This window comes from Microcaecilia unicolor, chromosome 6 (genome assembly GCF_901765095.1).
Source record: "Microcaecilia unicolor chromosome 6, aMicUni1.1, whole genome shotgun sequence".
Classification (NCBI taxonomy): domain Eukaryota; kingdom Metazoa; phylum Chordata; class Amphibia; order Gymnophiona; family Siphonopidae; genus Microcaecilia; species Microcaecilia unicolor.
Window position 1 is genome coordinate 68,666,389 of NC_044036.1, and position 16,811 is coordinate 68,683,199.

The following is a 16,811-nucleotide window of genomic DNA, read 5'->3' on the forward strand; positions in this document are numbered from 1 at the left end:
AGTGAACAACTTAGCTAGATGAGTGGTTTGGAAATCCTATAACTAAGCATAAATATTTATAGTTCTTATGTTAAAATATGTATTGCTTAACTTTGGATGTCTCTGTGTGGTATAGTCCTTTGTGAGACATAATTTCACTATACAGAAGAGCACCATTTGTGCCTTCCCTAAAGAATGGGGAAATAAACATTGCCATAGACCTATTCAAGCTATGTTCAATTTGTTGAAATGTGTAAAGTAAGGTGTGTCCCTCGCCTTTTTTCTTTTTTCCTCGCTCTCTTATTTGCAGCTTGTTGGGAGAGGATGGTCCTATCTCAGAACACAAATGATAAAAATTGTTACTCGTCCCAAAAAGATTTCCAAGGAATCTTTTAGTATGCTGGCACTGTTCAGATGCACAGTATATTTGCTTCATTTTTGGTTAAACTTCAAGATCGGTGTATTTCATTGTGGCTAATATGGAGCCCATCTAGTTATTAAAAAATATGCTCATAGAAACTAATTGAAACCAGAACTGTGTAATTTACAGTTTCCTAGGTGTAAACTGTGTATATTTCTAGAGTTGCATTTATATTCATCTTTTTGCATTTTACAGAAGTCGGATGTTTTTTTGACTTGTTCTTCATTTAAATGTTCGTCAGCCTTGGGCATGAACTTAGGAAAGTTTACTGAATAGCCTGTGAGCTGTTCTTCTCAGACTAGGGCTGGGCTTGAAAAAGTGACAGAAAAATGTTTGTTTTCTGTTTTTAATGGTAGAAATAGTATTTGAAGCTTAAATGAAATAAAGTTCAGACCTACTGAGCTTTAATTTAGCTTCTTGGTAATTTTTTTTTTTAAATAGATTTCACCCTGTTGATTCTGTTCACAGGTTGAATTGCCCAGCCCTAATCAACGTGCATAAAGTTGTAGATCTGTTAGTTTAACTTCACCTTAACATTTTTTTTATTGTAGTTGATAAATGTCAACTGATAACTGTGTTTTGAAATGTTTAATTCTAGTAAGCTTACTTTTTTTTTTCCCTCACTGCAACTTTTCAGGTTTGGACCTTATGAGTCTTATGACTCCAGGTCTGCTGTGGGTGGGCGAGATCTGTACAGATCTGGCTATGCTTTTAATGAACCCGAACAAAGGCACTTCGGAGATAGTTATGATGCTCGATTTGACAGCTCCTACCGGAATAGCCTTGACTCTTTCGGAGGTAGAAACCAGGGTGGGTCTAGCTGGGAATCAGCTTACTCACGCTCAAAGATGAGACCTGGGTTTTTGGATGACAGAGGAAGAGAAAGTTACTCTTCCTACAGCAGTTTTTCTTCACCCCATATGAAGCCTGCAGCTGTAGGCTCTCGGGGGAGAGGAACGCCTGCTTATCCCGAAGGTGCGTTTGGAAGCAGAAGCTATGATGCTTTTGGAGGATCATCAACAGGCAGAGGCCGAGGCAGAGGAGTAAGTACAGAATCTTTTCAGATTCTTTTCACTAGTTGATTTTGAATTCTTTCACGACCAGAACTTTAAAATGGAATGCACTGTTGTAGCGACTTACAAATGGGCATGAATATCAGAGCAAAGCCCTTAGAAGGTGACTTTTAAAGCAGTCAGTCTTTGAAAGTAAAATCAATTAATAGTAATTTAAATTTGCTAGATTTGGCGTTCTCTCTTTTTTATATGAAAGGAGACAATGTAACTACAGGTTTCATCCAAAAAGGGTTAAGGTAATATTTTCTTTAAACGCTAGCAGCTTTGCTGCTGATAAATATTTTGTAATAAACTAAAAAAAAGTTTCTATAGAACCGTTTGAAGTTCTGATTAGGTTAAAGGTGCAATGTATGATTACAAACTGTAGGTGTTAAATGCTTTCCAAAGTTCAGTCTTCAGCTAAATGTTAGAAATCAGAACTGTGTGTGACTTCATGTTGAATGTTAAGACTTTAGCATTAGTCTCAGTGGTTTACTTTTTTAAAATTCTGCCTTGAAAACCTATGGAGGATAGATTTCAGACTGTTTTCTGCAGGACATGGTTCCTCTGTCATTTTTAAAGATTAACTAGAACAGAACAAGGGATTCTTTTTTTTTAAATGCATGGCTATCATAACTTCTCTTTGAATGAATGGTTTTAGTATAGAACCCTTGATGTGCGTAATTAATTTCTCATGTAAAGGAGATGCCTTTTAGAATGCTTAGGAAATAATTCTTTTTCAGGAGATGATTGCAGTGGTAGAATTGTGATAATGTATAAATACTTTTAATCTGGGGATTATGCTGCACCAACTGTCAAGCTCAAATTGCGAGTGTATTCTTGAGACTGAAGAGTATAAGTTCCACTGCGTTGAACACTGCACTGTGCACACTACTATGAACTGGTGTGTGTTTGTCTGTACAGCAACCCATCTCCTCCTTTCAAGGGAGGTGGCGGGACTGCTACAAGGATTGAGCATGCACTGACTCAGTGTAATGTTCCTTCCACCACCACTTTTCTTAAGTCTCCTGGGTGAAGGGGTCTTAGGGTGGCTTGGGGGAAGGTTCTAATAGGCACAGAGAGCAAGGTTGTAGAACATGAGGTTTAAGCATCCCTAGAAAATCCTGTGAACAATCTTTAGAGCATTGTGAGGTGGAATAAAGTTGGCTTCAGGTTGCTGTGGGGAGAGGCTACTGTTGCTGCATTCCAGGCCATAGCTAGAAAGAACGGCAGTCCTGTTGCTGTGCTGGAGGAAGAACATACAAGATAGACTGGTATAAGGAAAGAGGGAGGGAATTTAAAATGGAATGGCAGAGGTTCAAATTATGGGCCCCAGAGCAGGGATTTCAGATATAGGAGTGGCTATGTTGACCTCCTAGGTGCTTTGGCAGAATTTATACCATTGTGAAGAAAGAAAAGCAAAATAAATTAACAAACTTAATGGGATGGATAGTTAGAGAGGAGGCTGCACATTAGAGTTGGCACCTCATGCTGGATAAGCTGAAGCAGATGCTGGCAGGTTTTGGTTGGAATTCTTAAGGGTTGATGTTGAGTAAAAAAGTTAGCAGCCAACGTATTTCTTGCTGTATTGGCATACAATTCTTTGTAATTGTTTTTGTTTATGAAGACAGTTTTACTAGAGAGTGTGTTGTGCATTATTAGGCTTTCTCCTCATGAGCTATGCTATATAGTTTTCTGTGAAAACATTTAATATGCATTGCACCTTTAATGACTAGGTATTTATGGTATTTGTAAGAAAAAAAATCAGTTATGCCTTTTTTAACCATTCTTTAATACAACAAAAGTGAATATTTGTATGAACAGTGGCTGCAATTCAGTAAAATTCAGGAATGTGGAAAATTTTGTACAAAAGGCTAGCTAAGTGACAGTTCTGTGAATAGACCTGGGTTTGATATTTTACCTCCATATCCCCTCTTCAGAGGTGCTATGAACACTATCTCTGTAACATCCTCAGCCGGCCCAGGGAATGGAAGTCTAGTTATTGTCCAACTGTAGCATGACAGATCCATGATTAGAGTTCAGCAGGAGCCCTGATATATGGCTTTTGACCAAAGACACTTTTTCAATGACAGGGCTCAGTGAGTTGGTTGGGGGGAATGTGGGAAAGACTAAGACAGAAGTCATCAGACAGTTGAGAATTAAGGCTCATTGCACCATATTTCAGTAGAGACTGAGTTTGATTGAACTGGAGCAGGCATAACATGCTACCCCCATCATCCCAAATAAATAGATAAATGCAATTCTCCGAGAACAAGCAGGCTGTATTATTCTCACAGTTGGGTCGGCGATCTGTACCGGCATGGGAACTGGCATTTAGTACAGCAAAAATGTTTGCTGGAGCCTTCCAGTGCACTGTACGTCCGACTGCGCATGTGCCGAGTGCCTTCCTGCCCACTGCGCTCAGTTCTGTTTTTTCCGCATGAGGAGCCGCAGCTAATTTACCTGGTTCTGCTTTGTCGCCCGGGAGAGCCTCGGTGCCTTTCTCACGATTTTGTTTTGCTTATTTCTGTTCTTTCTTTATTTTTTATCTTAAAAAAAAAAAAATCCCCTTATAGTCTTAACTTATACATGGGCTGAAAAACTTTATTTTATTTTAGTCGCAGCAGTCTGGGCGGGAATGGTCTTTGGCATTGAGGCAGGTCCGGTCTCTGAAGTCACTCAAGGAAGTGCTCTCCGATACCGAGGGGGAACGCTCATGGGAGTCAGAGGAAGATCCCAGGTACTTTTCCTCACATGAGTCCTTTGGGATTCCCTCTGAACCTTCCCTTCTACCTGAAAGGAGACTGTCTCCTCCTCAGAGCCTCTTTCTCATCTTTTGTGCGGGAAATGGTTCAGGCCATTCCATTCCCTGTAGACGTGGAAGATGAGCCCAGGGCTGAGATGCTCGAGGTCCTCGACTACACCTCTCCACCTAGAGAGGCAGTGACAGCTCCTTTGCATAAGGTACTCAAGGAAGTCCTTATTTGAAACTGGGCATCCCCTCTGTCTGGTCCCGTGATCCCTAAGAAGACAGATTCCCAGTATCAGATCCACGGTGAACCTGGGTTGATGAGGTCTCAGTTACCTCACAACTCCATGGTAGTGGACTCTGCCCTCAAAAGAGCCAAGAGTTCTAGGGACTATGCTTCGGCGCCCCCAGACAGAGAAGCTAGGACCTTGGACTCTTTTAGGAGGAAAATATATCAGGCAGCTATGCTCGCTGCCTGTATACAAACATACCAGCTGCTCATGAGCATTCACGTGTGGAACTCGGTGCGGCAGCTGTCTAGTTTGGTTAATGCCCTCCCCTTGGAGCAGGCCGGACCTTTTCGCCAGCTGATCAGTTAGCAGAAGGTGTGTCGTAAATTTCTGACCAGGGGCGCATACGACACTTTTGATGTAGCATCCTGGATCTCTGCTCAAGGTATAGCGATGTGCAGGCTCTCATGGCTGTGTGTCTCTGACCTGGACCATTTGGTCCAGCAGAGGATAGTGGATGTTCCTTGCCGGGGGGATAATCTTTTCGGAAAGAAGGTAGAAGATCTGGTTGACCAGATCAAGAAGCACACAGATGCTATGCTTCTCTCTCTCCGCCGGGCGCCTTCTACCACCTCCACACCTAGGAGGTGTTTTGGTGGGCCTCGGAGTGCTCCCTATTCTTTTTCTAGGCGTAGGTACACTCCGGCGTCTCGCCAGCCTACTCAGCCTCAGCCCCAGCCTCAGCCCCATCGCACTCGTTGTCGTCAACATTGTGTGCCCAAGGTCCCTACTGCTCCCCAGCAAAAGCAAGGGGCGGGCTTTTGACTGGCTCCAGGGAAGCATAGCCAAAATAAAAGTATCCATTCCAGACGACTTACCAGTCAGGGGAGGTTAATGTTTTTTTCACCAAAGGTGGCCTCTTAAAACTTCCGACTGGTGGGTTCTTCAAATAGTCTGGTTAGGATATACCCTCAATCTGGAATCCAAACTTCCAAATTGCCCACCGAGAGCTCATTCCTTCAGCTCTCCGCACAGGCAGGTACTTGCAGAGGAACTCTCCACCCTTCTAAAGGCCCATGCAGTCAAACCCATTCCACCGGGGGAAGAAGGACTGGGGTTATATTACAGGTACTTCCTTGTGCAGAAGAAAACAGGGGGGATTTGTCCCATCCTAGACCTAAGGGCCCTGAGCAAATTCCTAGTCCGAGAAAAGTTGAGGATGTTTTCCCTGGGCACCCTTCTTCCCATGATTCAGGAAAACGATTGGCTATGCTCTCTGGACTTAAAGGACACTTTCAATCATATCCTGATACTTCTAGGACGTATCGTCGATTTCGGCAAGGAGTGCAGTACTTTTAGTGCCGTGTACTGCCCTTTGGTCTGGCGTTCAGCTCCCAGAGTGTTCACAAAATGCCTGGCAGTGGTTGCCGCATCACTACACAGACTGGGAGTGTATGTGCTCCCTTATCTCAACGATTGGCTGGTGAAGAGCACCTCAGAGGGCAGTGCTCGGGAGTCCATGCGGATGACTATTCAGGTGCTGGAACTGCTAGGGTTCGTAATAAATTACCCCAAGTCATTGGAGCATTGCTCGACACAAAAACAGTTTGAGCCTATCATCCCGAGTCGCAGGCAGACAACCTTCTGTCCCTAGTGTCCAAGGTTCGAGCATCTCAGCAAGTCACTGCTCGGCAGTTGTTGAGACTCTGGGGCACATGGCCTCAACGCCCATGGCACATCTACATATAAGATCAGCTCAATGGACCTTAGCTTCTCAATGGTATCAGGCCACAGGGAATCTAGAAGTTGTCATCCATGTGTCCACCGACTTTGCACATTCTCTTCAATGGTGGACGATTTGATCCATTCTGGCCAATGGGACGTCAATTCCAAATTCCTCAGCTGCAAAAGTTGCTGATGGATGCATCTCTCCTGGGGTGGGGGGCTTATGTAGATGGGCTTCATACTCTGGGAGCCTGGTCCCCACAGGAAACAGATCTTTAGATCAACCTCCTGGAGCTCCGTGCAATCTGGAACGCTCTAAGGGCTTTCAGAGATTGGCTTTACAATCAAATTATCTTAATTCAAACACACAATCAGGTTGTGATGTACTACACCAACAAGCAGGGGGACACCAGATCTCACCCTCTGTGTCGGGAAGCCATCTAGATGTTGCTCTGGGTACGCCGTCACAGCATGTTTCTACACGCCACTTATTTGGCAGGCATACACAACAGTCTGGCCGACAGGCTGAGCAAGGTCATGCAACCACATGAGTGGTCGCTGAATATGAGCTTAGCCCACAAGGTCTTCCAAGCGTGGGGCACCACCTTGGTGGATCTTTTCGCCACTCAAATCAATCACATGGTCCCTCAATTCTGTTCGACTGCAGGCCCACAACAGAGTAGTGTCAGATGCCTTTCTCCTACATTGGGGAGTAGGCCTTCTATATGCATATTCTCCCATACCTCTGGTGGGGAAGATTTTGCTGATACCCAAGCAAGACTGCGGAACCATGATCCTGATTGCATCATACTGGCCGCGTCAGATTTAGTTCCCTCTTCTTCTTCTGGAATTATCCTCCGATGAACCGTGGATGTTGGAGTGTTTCCCGACCCTTATCACACATAACGAGTGGTCGCTTCTACATCCCAACCTCCAGTCTCTGGCTCTCATGGCCTGGATGTTGAGAGCATAGAGTTTGCTTCCTTGGGTCTTTCAGAGGGTGTCTCCCGAGTCTTGCTTGCTTCCAGGAAAGACTCCACTAAGAGGTGTTACTCTTTTTAAATGGAGGAGGTTTGCCGGCTGGTGTGACAGCAAGGCGATAGATCCCCTTTCTTGTCCTACACCTTCTACACTTATTTATTTATTTAGATTTTGCTCACACCTTTTTCAGTAGTAACTCAAGATGAGTTACATTCAGGTAGTCTGGATATTTTTCTGTCCCAGGCAATGGAGGGTTGCCCAAGATCACAAGGAGCAGCAGTGGGATTTGAACCGGCCACATCTGGATTCCAAGACCGGTGCTCTAACCACTAGGCCACACCTCCACTTCTCAGAGTCTGGTCTAAAGACCAACTTTGTAAGGGTTCACCTTAGTGCAATTAGTGCTTATCATTAGCATGTAGAAGGTAAGCCTATCTCTGGACAGCCTTTAGTTGTTTGCTTCATGAGAGGCTTGCTTTTGTTAAAGCCCCCTGTCAAACCTCCTCCAGTGTCATGGGATCTCAATGTCGTTCTCACCCAGCTGATGAAAGCTTTTGAGCCACTGAATTCCTGCCATCTGAAGTACTTGACCTGGAAGATCATTTTATTGGTGGTGGTTACTTCAGCTCTTAGGGTCAGTTAGCTTCAGGCTATGGAGGAGAGATATTTTGAATTTATCTTTTCACTTTTTATTGAGATATAGAGATTGAAGGAGGCATTGCATTGTTCAGTAATCGAACATATACTCTCATTGGTGTAATATTTTCACACTGCCACACCTGAGATTAATCAAGACCCCTGAGGCAGGCCTTAGGGCCGAAACATGGCCGTGTCGGGTCGTTTTTTGAAAATCCTTAATAAAGTTGGTATTCCTCCTTGATATATCCTCACTTTTTTTCTACTTCTCACGGTGCGTGAGGTATTTTATCTCCTTTTTTTTTTGCTGATTTTGAAGTTGCATCTGAACCAGTCGATTGTCTTGCCAACATTTTTTCTCTGTCTTCATGCGCACCCTGGCGAAAGCAGCATGCATACCTTGGACTGTAAGAGAGCATTGGTCTTTTACATGGAGCGGACGAAGCCCTTCAGTCAGTCTGCTGAGTTATTTGTCTCTTTCAATCCCAATAGGAGGGGAGTCACCATCAGAAAACGTACAATCTCCAGTTGGCTAGCTGATTGCATTTCCTTCGCTTATGCCCAAGCTGGGCTGACTCTGGAGGGCCATGTCATGGCTCATAATGACAGAGCCATGGCTGCGTCGGTTTCTTACAAAGTCAGCCTCTGTTGAAGAGATTTGCAAGGCTGCAACATGGTCTTCAGTCCACACATTCACATCACACTACTGCCTTGAGCAGGATACCTGATTCGACAGTCGGTTTGGGTAGTCGGTGCTGCAGAATCTGTTTGGGGTATAGAATCCAACTCCACCCCCCTAGGCCCGTTTTCTTCTGTTCCAGGCTGCACTATCTGATACTTGTATATAGTTTCAGGTTAATCTATGTTCAGTCCTCGCCGTTGCGAGGCCCAGTTGATCAATGTTTTATTGTTTTGGGTGAGCCTGGATGCTAGGGATACCCCAACTGTGAGAATAATACAGCCTGCGTGTCCTCTGAGAAAGTGAAGATACTTATCTGTAGCAGGTATTCTCCGAGTACGGCAGGCTGATAATCCTCACAAACCCGCCCACCTCTCCTTGGAGTTGTCTTGTCTATTTCTCTTTTACTCGTGATTGAACTGAGGAGCGCAGCTGCGCGGCAGGCTGGAAGGCACTCAGCGCTTGTGCAGTCAGACATGTGGCGCACTAAGAAGGCTCTAGCAAACTTTTTTACTATTTCAAATGTCGATTCCCGGGCTGGCACGGATCGTCGACCCACTTGTGAGGATTATCAGTCAGCTGTTCTCGGAGAATACCTGCTACAGGTAAGTATCGCTTTACACACAGGACTAAAATGTCATCTGAATCATCTGGAATTTCTTTTGCTGCAAAAAAGACAATTCCATTATCTGAATAAGTCTGCTTTTAACAGATCCTGGTTGCTATGTTACCATGGTGACTACAAATTTGAAGTAATATTTCAAATTTCCTTATCCATTCCCAGATGCCACCACCAGAACAGCTGTTTCTTCCTGGTCTGGCACTATGAGACTCTCCTGTGAGTTTTAACCGCAGTGTCCAAACTCTTGTGCTAGTCTTGAAGTCTTGAATCTTAATTTAACAAGAGGACTCTACATTAATCATTCCAAAGGAGAACAAACCTACAATATAGACGACAAGAAACCAGATACAATAAAAACTCACTCTCGGACAAAGCAGAATATGCTCTCCATGATACAATGAAAGTACTCCTCATATATATTTTTTTTACATTTTACATATCAACTTGAAAAGATAAAGCAAAAAGAAGAGGGGGGGGGGGGAGAAAAAAGGGGAGAGGAGAGCAGAACCCTTAAAATAAGAGATGGGTCAATCACCTCTCAAGCAGTGAAGGTGAAGAAATAAAATGGAGAAAGTAATCATAAGTCTTACTCACCTACAAAGTTTAAGTTGTGAACAGAGCCCCATATTTTTGCCCATGTTTCTAAATAACGGTAAGTTTCTGCATTTTATTTTATTTTTTTATAAATCTTGTTTATTCACATCGGTACACAAGGAAACTTAGAACAAACATGTAAAATACAATATAAATAACAGTCCTTACAACCAAAACAGTTCCCCCTGTTTTCCTTTTTTATTTTCCCCCCTTTCCCCCCTTATTACCCTCCCCCTCCCTCTATCCCGCCTTCTCCTTCCTTCCCTTGACCTATTACCCCCCCCCCTCCCCTATCCCTCCCTTCCCTTATTTTCAAGAGTTTAATATTCTACTTTTTGTCGTTCCAGTCAAAGTCTCCCAAAATGGGGCCCATATCTTACAATAGTCATCTCCTTTTTTGGAAGCTAAGTCCGTAATTCTTCTCCGTTCTAGGGAACACATGTGGATCATAAGTGCTCTCCACTGCGATATCGTTGGGCTTTCTGAAGACAGCCAAACTTGCAAGATCACCTTTTTTCCCCATTAAGACTGTCCTCTGTAAAAAGGTTTCCATGCCAGCCGGTTTATGACTTTGTATTGTAAATCTATGAAATAATTGTCTCGGGGAGTGGTGCCATTTTACTTTCCACATGTCTGACACCTGCTCTGCCAGGGCTTTCCAGAATTTATGTACCTTTTGGCATGACCAAAACATGTGGCCTAGATGAGCATTTGCTAAACCACATTTTGCACAGTCATCATTGTCTCTTAGTGTCGCTTTATAGGCCCTGTGTGGTGATACGTAAAGGCGTAGGATAAACCTATATTGCGTTTCTTGCCAGCATGCATTTTCAGTCAATTTATAGGTCCTTTGTACACAATTTTCCAGCTGTTCCGCTGTAACAGTTACTCCCAAATCTGTTGTCCACTGTCTCGCTTCTTTGTCATAGTCATATTTCTTTACATGTTCCCGAAGAAGGCAGTGAAAGCATTTAAGTGGTATCCGTGTTTGATCATCCAGACCCAACATTATGTTGTATGTCTCCCAGCTTCCCACGCTAAGCGATGAGCTGGGAAGGGACTGAATATAGTGCCGTAATTGCATAAATGCGAATGCATCTTTCTTGTCCAGCTTGAATTCCGTGCACAAATCTTCGAATGGCTTTATCGTACCTTGCTCTGTCACCACATGGAACAGGTATCTAACTCCATGTTCCTCCCAGTTCTTGAATATCTTGGATGTGTCCCCCACAGGGAATGCTGGGTTGCCCCTAATTGGTAATAATGGTGAGGACGCCGTGGTCAGTGCATAATGCTTTGTCAACCATCTCCACGTCCGTTGCAGAGGTCGAAAAATTGGAGCCGCCGCCCCCACAGTCTTTTTGGTGTCTGAGGGCATGTGCAACCAACTTGCAAAGTGTTGGTGTCGAAACCATTGTGTCTCTGTGTGTTTGTAAAGTATTCCTTGTTCCGAAACCAGTCGGAGAGGTGCCGCATTGAGCTCGCCGTTGAGAAGAGTCTCAGATCCAATAGGCCCAGTCCTCCTTTATCTTGCGGAAGCATGACTCGTTTGATGGACATTCGCGCTCGTTTGCCTTGCCACAGATATTTATTGAGTTGTTTATGTAACCATCTCTCATCTTTCCCGCTCAGATACATTGGCAGCATTTGGAAAGCGTAAATCCATGTAGGAAACAGGATCATGTTGTAGAGAGCCACTCGTCCCATTAATGAGATGGGAAGTGCTTGCCAGTTGTGAAGTGTCTTCCCCACTCTGTTCTTCATTTTGTCCATATTTAAGGAGTAAAGTGTTTTGAGGTCAGCCGGGATTTGGACCCCCAAGTATGTTACCGCTCCCTGCGCCCATTGTAGTGGAAACGTACCTTCCCATTCTGTTACTAATTCTGGACCTATAGGGAGGGCTACTGATTTCTGGGTATTCAAGGTGAACCCTGAGTGGAACCCAAACTCCTCTATAGTCATTAACAGCCTCGGTAACGATGATTGTGGATTTATCAAGGTTAGAAATAGGTCGTCCGCAAAGGCTAGTACCTTCACAACCTGCCCCGGGAACTGAACCCCTTCTATGTCTGGGTCCACTGCTATCGTGCGCAACAATGGCTCCAAGTATATTAAAAACAATAGTGGGGATAACGGGCATCCCTGCCTTGTGCCCGCCTGTACTTCAATTTTAGGAGATTTGACCAGTTTACTAGAATCCTCGCCGAGGGGCCTTCATGTAGAGTTTTAACTGCTTTTAGAAACCAGCCATCCCCCCCAACATATGTTAGCACTCGAAACAGATAATCCCAATTAACTTTATCAAAAGCTTTCTCTGCATCGAGACTGGCCATCATCATCTTGGTCTTTGTGTCTTGACTCTGGGCAATTGACAGAAGGACCTTCCTCACATTAATTCCTGAGTGTCTACCCCTAACAAAGCCCACTTGGTGTTCCCCTATCAACTCCTTCAGCTGAGGTGCTAACCGTTCTGCCAGTACTCGGACCAATATTTTTAAAACTACGTTAATAAGTGATATTGGGCGGTATGACTCAACTCGGTCTTCCGGTTTACCCGGCTTGGGGATTAGTGTTATCATTGCTTCATTTTTTCCAGGAGTGAAGGAGCCCCTCTGCACCACCGCCTCATAGTAATCTACCAATGGCCCACAAAAGTGTGCCGGCAAAATCTTGTAGTATTCAGCTGAGAATCCGTCTGGATCCGGGGTTGAACCCAAGGGGAGGGCTTTGAGCACCGTTTGAATCTCTTGGGCCTGAATTGGTCTGGAGAGCAATTCTCGCCCCATCTGTGTCAATTTGGGCATTCCAGAGTCTACTATATAGTCAATGGTTAGTTGCTCCTCTGGGCTATCACCCCTAGCGTACATCTCAGTGAAATGCTTGTGGAAGGCCTCTGTGATTCCCTCTATACTATGAACCCGTGGGCCCCTCCCGGGGAGAATAGAAGATACCAGTTTCTTAGGCCTTTGCGTTTGTGCCACTTTGGCCAACAATCTACCCGCCTTATTTCCTAGTTTCTCCATTTTATAAAAACAATTTAATCTAGATCTCCATATAGCTATGAAAGGATATCTGTACTTTTCCATGCTGCTGCCAAGGTGAGTTTAGCTGCATTTAACAGATGTCTAACCAAAAGAGTTTGCTTATGAAACCCCGGAATCACCCTGTTCAACAGATGAATACCAGGATCACAACTTTCAGTCCAGTAATCCACATTATGTGAAAGCAGAGTGATTTCCAAAATGCTATTGCCTTTGGGCAGGTCCATCAAGATATATTCCATGGTGCCTCTAGCTCCACATTTTCGCTAACACAATGCTGAGGATTGAGGAAACCAGCGACTAAAACGGTCTGGTGTCATATAGCAACGATATAAAATCTTAATATTATTCTCTCGCGTGTTAGAAGCAATAGCTATTTTTGGTAGTGATTGCTCCATAGAATCCCAGTCTTCTGGTGCATAAGTTAACCCTGGATACTTTTCCCACTTATTCCTGTGACTCACAACAGGAGCCTGAAGATCCTTTAAGTAACCATAGAGCGTACTCACTAAAAACGTAGTGGATCTAAAATCCACATAGACACCCTAGTATAGGAACCCATCAGTTGTGGCCTAAAGTGTTTGGAATTCACAATCTGCAATGTACAATCTGCAGATAGGCATAATAATGTGATTGCGGGAGATCATAGTCCCAAGACAAGGCTTGAAAGGAGAGGAAAGTTATCATGAGTGCAGGAGTGGCCTAGTGGTTAGGGTGGTGGACTTTGGTCCTGAGGAACTGAGTTCTATTCCCACTTCAGGCACAGGCAGCTCCTTGTGACTCTGGGCAAGTCACTTAACCCTCCATTGCCCCATGTAAGCCGCATTGAGCCTGCCACGAGAGGGAAAGCGCGGGGTACAAATGTAACAAAAAAAAAAAAAATCATCATCAAGTTGACCCCATCTGCTCAATCCCAAAGTCTATAAACTGAAGGAACCAATCCTGGGGGAAACTCTGGGTTATGACAAATAGGAATGTATCAAGAAAACTGAAAATCCACCACAGAACTCAAGGAATCCCAAATATGAAAAGTACGAGTGATTGTTGGAGAAACAGCGTCCTGAATAAAATTTGTTTCTCCAAGGAAGCCAAATCATATAATGCAGAGGGACTGGTCCTGTCTGTATCTGCTCAATTTGCACTCAGTGTATAGTCATTATGTAGGAACCATTTAATTTGCACTCAGTGTATAGTCATTATGTTGGAACTATTTAATTGCTGATCTAGCTTGAGCTGCTCTGTAATAGTTCCATAGGTCAGGAACTTCTAGCCCCCATGCCCAGAGTCCCTAAAAAGAACCCTGTGAGAGTTATGTTATGTTAAACTTGTCTTCTATTCTGCAACAACCTATCAAGTTTAGTGTGGATTAGAAAATTAAAGAAGATTGGACACAATAAGTTCAAGAATTACAGAATAAGAACAGTATTCTTCAAACTATAAGAGATTCTTCTTAAACCAAGTTTTAAGAGAATTATGAAAAATCATATAATCGGTAGCAGTACGAATATCAATTGGCAGTGAATTCCATATTGTTACAGCTTGATAATAGATTGACAAAGAGAATATTCCACAAAATTTAATCCCCTTGACTGTTGGAAAAAGTAAGAACATCTGATTTCTGGTTTTACCTATAGAGCTCTTGTGAAGAGTAGGAGCTCAATTAGACGTATTAGAAGGGGCCAAACCACTTAAAATCTTAATTATAAATGCATACATCTTAAATTGGGACCTGGCCTCAATCAGGAGCCAGTGTACCTCAACTAGTAGTGGGGTTATTGAATCAAACTTACAAGCTGAAAAAACCGACTGAGCTACTGCATTTTGAATCAATTGAACTTTCTCAGCAAAGTGCCTGAACATCCAACATAAATAACATTGCAGCAATCTATTCTGAATAAAACCAAAACCTGGACGAGCAATCTATAGTTTCGACTATCAAAGAACTTTCGAATGGTCCTTAATTTTTTTATAGATGAAAAGATTTACAAATGAGTTTTAAAGTGGCAAGCAAAACTGTAAACTATCCACTTTACTCCCAAAATTTTAGAGCAAGAATCAAAATCAAATAGGTCAGATGATATATTTGAAACTTGAGGAAATTCAACATTATGAGAACCTAGCCATAGGAAATTCAACTTTATGAGAACCTAGCCATAAAAATTTAGTTTTTTTTAACAATTAAGTTTGTTAGTTACCTTCAATCCATTTTTCAATTAGTTGAAGACAATTTCTAATTCTCATGAAAGTAGTAGGCCAATCCTATGATATTGGGAGTAATAAAGTAATATTGTCCACATATATAAAATAAGGTATTTCTAATTGTTCCAAGACCGCTGCTTTTTAGCATATTTATAAATGATCTAGAGTTGGACATAACTAGTGAGGTAATTAAATTTGCTGATGACATAAAGTTATTCAAAGTTGTGAAATTGCAAGAGGATTGTGAAAAATTACAAGAAGACCTTGGGAGAGTGGGCGTCCAAATGGCGAATGATGTTTAATGTGATCAAGTGGCAAAGTGATGCATGTGGTAAAGAGGAACCCGAACTAGAGCTACGTAATGCATGGTTTCCAATTAGGAGTCACTGATCAGGAAAGGGATCTAGGCGCCATCGATGATATGTTGAAACCCTCTGCTTAGTGTGCGGAGGCGACTAAAAAAGCAAATAGAATGTTAGGTATTATTAGGAAATAAATGGAAAACAAAAATGAGGGCTTTATAATGCCTTTGTATTGCTCTGTGGTGCGACCGTACCGTGAATATTGTGTTCAGTTCTGATCACCACATCTCAAAAAAGATATAGTTGAATTAGAAAAGGTACAGAGAAGGGCGACAAAAATGATAAAGGGGATGGGATGACTTTCCTATGAGGAAAGGTAAAAGCGGCTAGGGCTCTTCAGCTTGGAGAAAAGACGACTGAGGGAAGATATGATAGACGTTTATAAAACAATGAGTGGAGTGGAACAGGTAGACATGAATTGCTTGTTTACTCTTTCCAAAAATACTAGGACTAGGGGGCACACAATGAAGCTACAAAGTAGTAATTTCAAACAAATCAGAGAAAATATTTCTTTACTCAACGTGTAATTAAACTCTGGAATTTGTTGCCGGAGAATGTAGTAAAAGCAGTTAGCTTAGTGGGGTTTAAAAAAACGTTTGGAAAGCTTCCTAAAAGAAAATTCTATAAGCCATTCATTATTAAAATGACTTGGGAGGGGGGGGGGATCCACTGCTTATTTCTAGGATAAGCAGCATAAAATGTATTGTACTGTTCTGGAATCTTGCCAAGTACTTGTGACCTGGATTGGCCATTGTTGGAAACAGGATGCTGCGCTTGATGGACAGCAGGTGACATGACAAACACACAAACTATCAATACCATGACCCCAACCAACACCATCCCCACTTTGAGCTATGTGAAGATATCCACCTCCCCTTCTCAAGACAAACCAAAAAAGAGAGAGGAAAAAATACAACACAACTCTGTACTCCACCCACCAGGAAGAAAAGAAACCTGCCCAACCACACGAGTTTCCTGCCTCCCAATCCACACTCCATTCACTCCTATACAATCCATGTCTTTACCGAACATGAGAAGGTGGAAGCAAAGGAGAAACCAAAAGAGAGAGCGAGCCCATCCCACTCCTTGAGGAGTACCCAACCTCCCTTCCAGCAAATGAATAATATAGAGAAGGTATCTCACACACAAACCCCATAAACGACATGGCAGTGTTCAAAAGAACACTCCACCCAAAGAGCAAACAGTTGTTGCAGATGCATAAGTCAGTACTTGACGTAGGAGACAACAAAGACAAAACATTTTAAAATTGGGGGGGGGGGGGGGGGGGGGGGGAGAAAAGGCTATGAATTGGACCACAGTACAATTAGTATCCAAAACTGACTCGAGAAAAAAAAAAAAGTATGTTACACAGGGAAGACTTCAGGTTTGATCATTATTAGAGTGATGCTGGAACTTCCCCTTACTGGGAGCACGGGCCCAGCATTTGGCCCTTGGAACAGAAGAAGATTAAATTGCTCTGGGTCCACAGGATGTTTCAGGAGCTAAGCCAGCCTCCCTTAAAACTTTGTAAGCATCCTCTG

General features: G+C 43.1%; 1 protein-coding gene across 4 annotated transcripts in view; it reads left to right on the forward strand.

Moving 5' to 3' along the window:
- Nucleotides 1-16,811, forward strand: part of LOC115471647 (DBIRD complex subunit ZNF326-like) — a 107,107-nt gene that overhangs the window by 26,492 nt on the left and 63,804 nt on the right. For 3 of the 4 annotated variants that reach the window (XM_030205396.1, XM_030205394.1, XM_030205397.1), the window contains exon 3: nucleotides 1,038-1,443. The exons of the other annotated variant lie outside the window; for it this stretch is intronic. In XM_030205396.1, coding sequence (XP_030061256.1) covers nucleotides 1,038-1,443 — 406 coding nt within the window. The remainder of the gene's footprint in view (nucleotides 1-1,037; nucleotides 1,444-16,811) is intronic. 4 annotated transcript variants of the gene reach the window in all.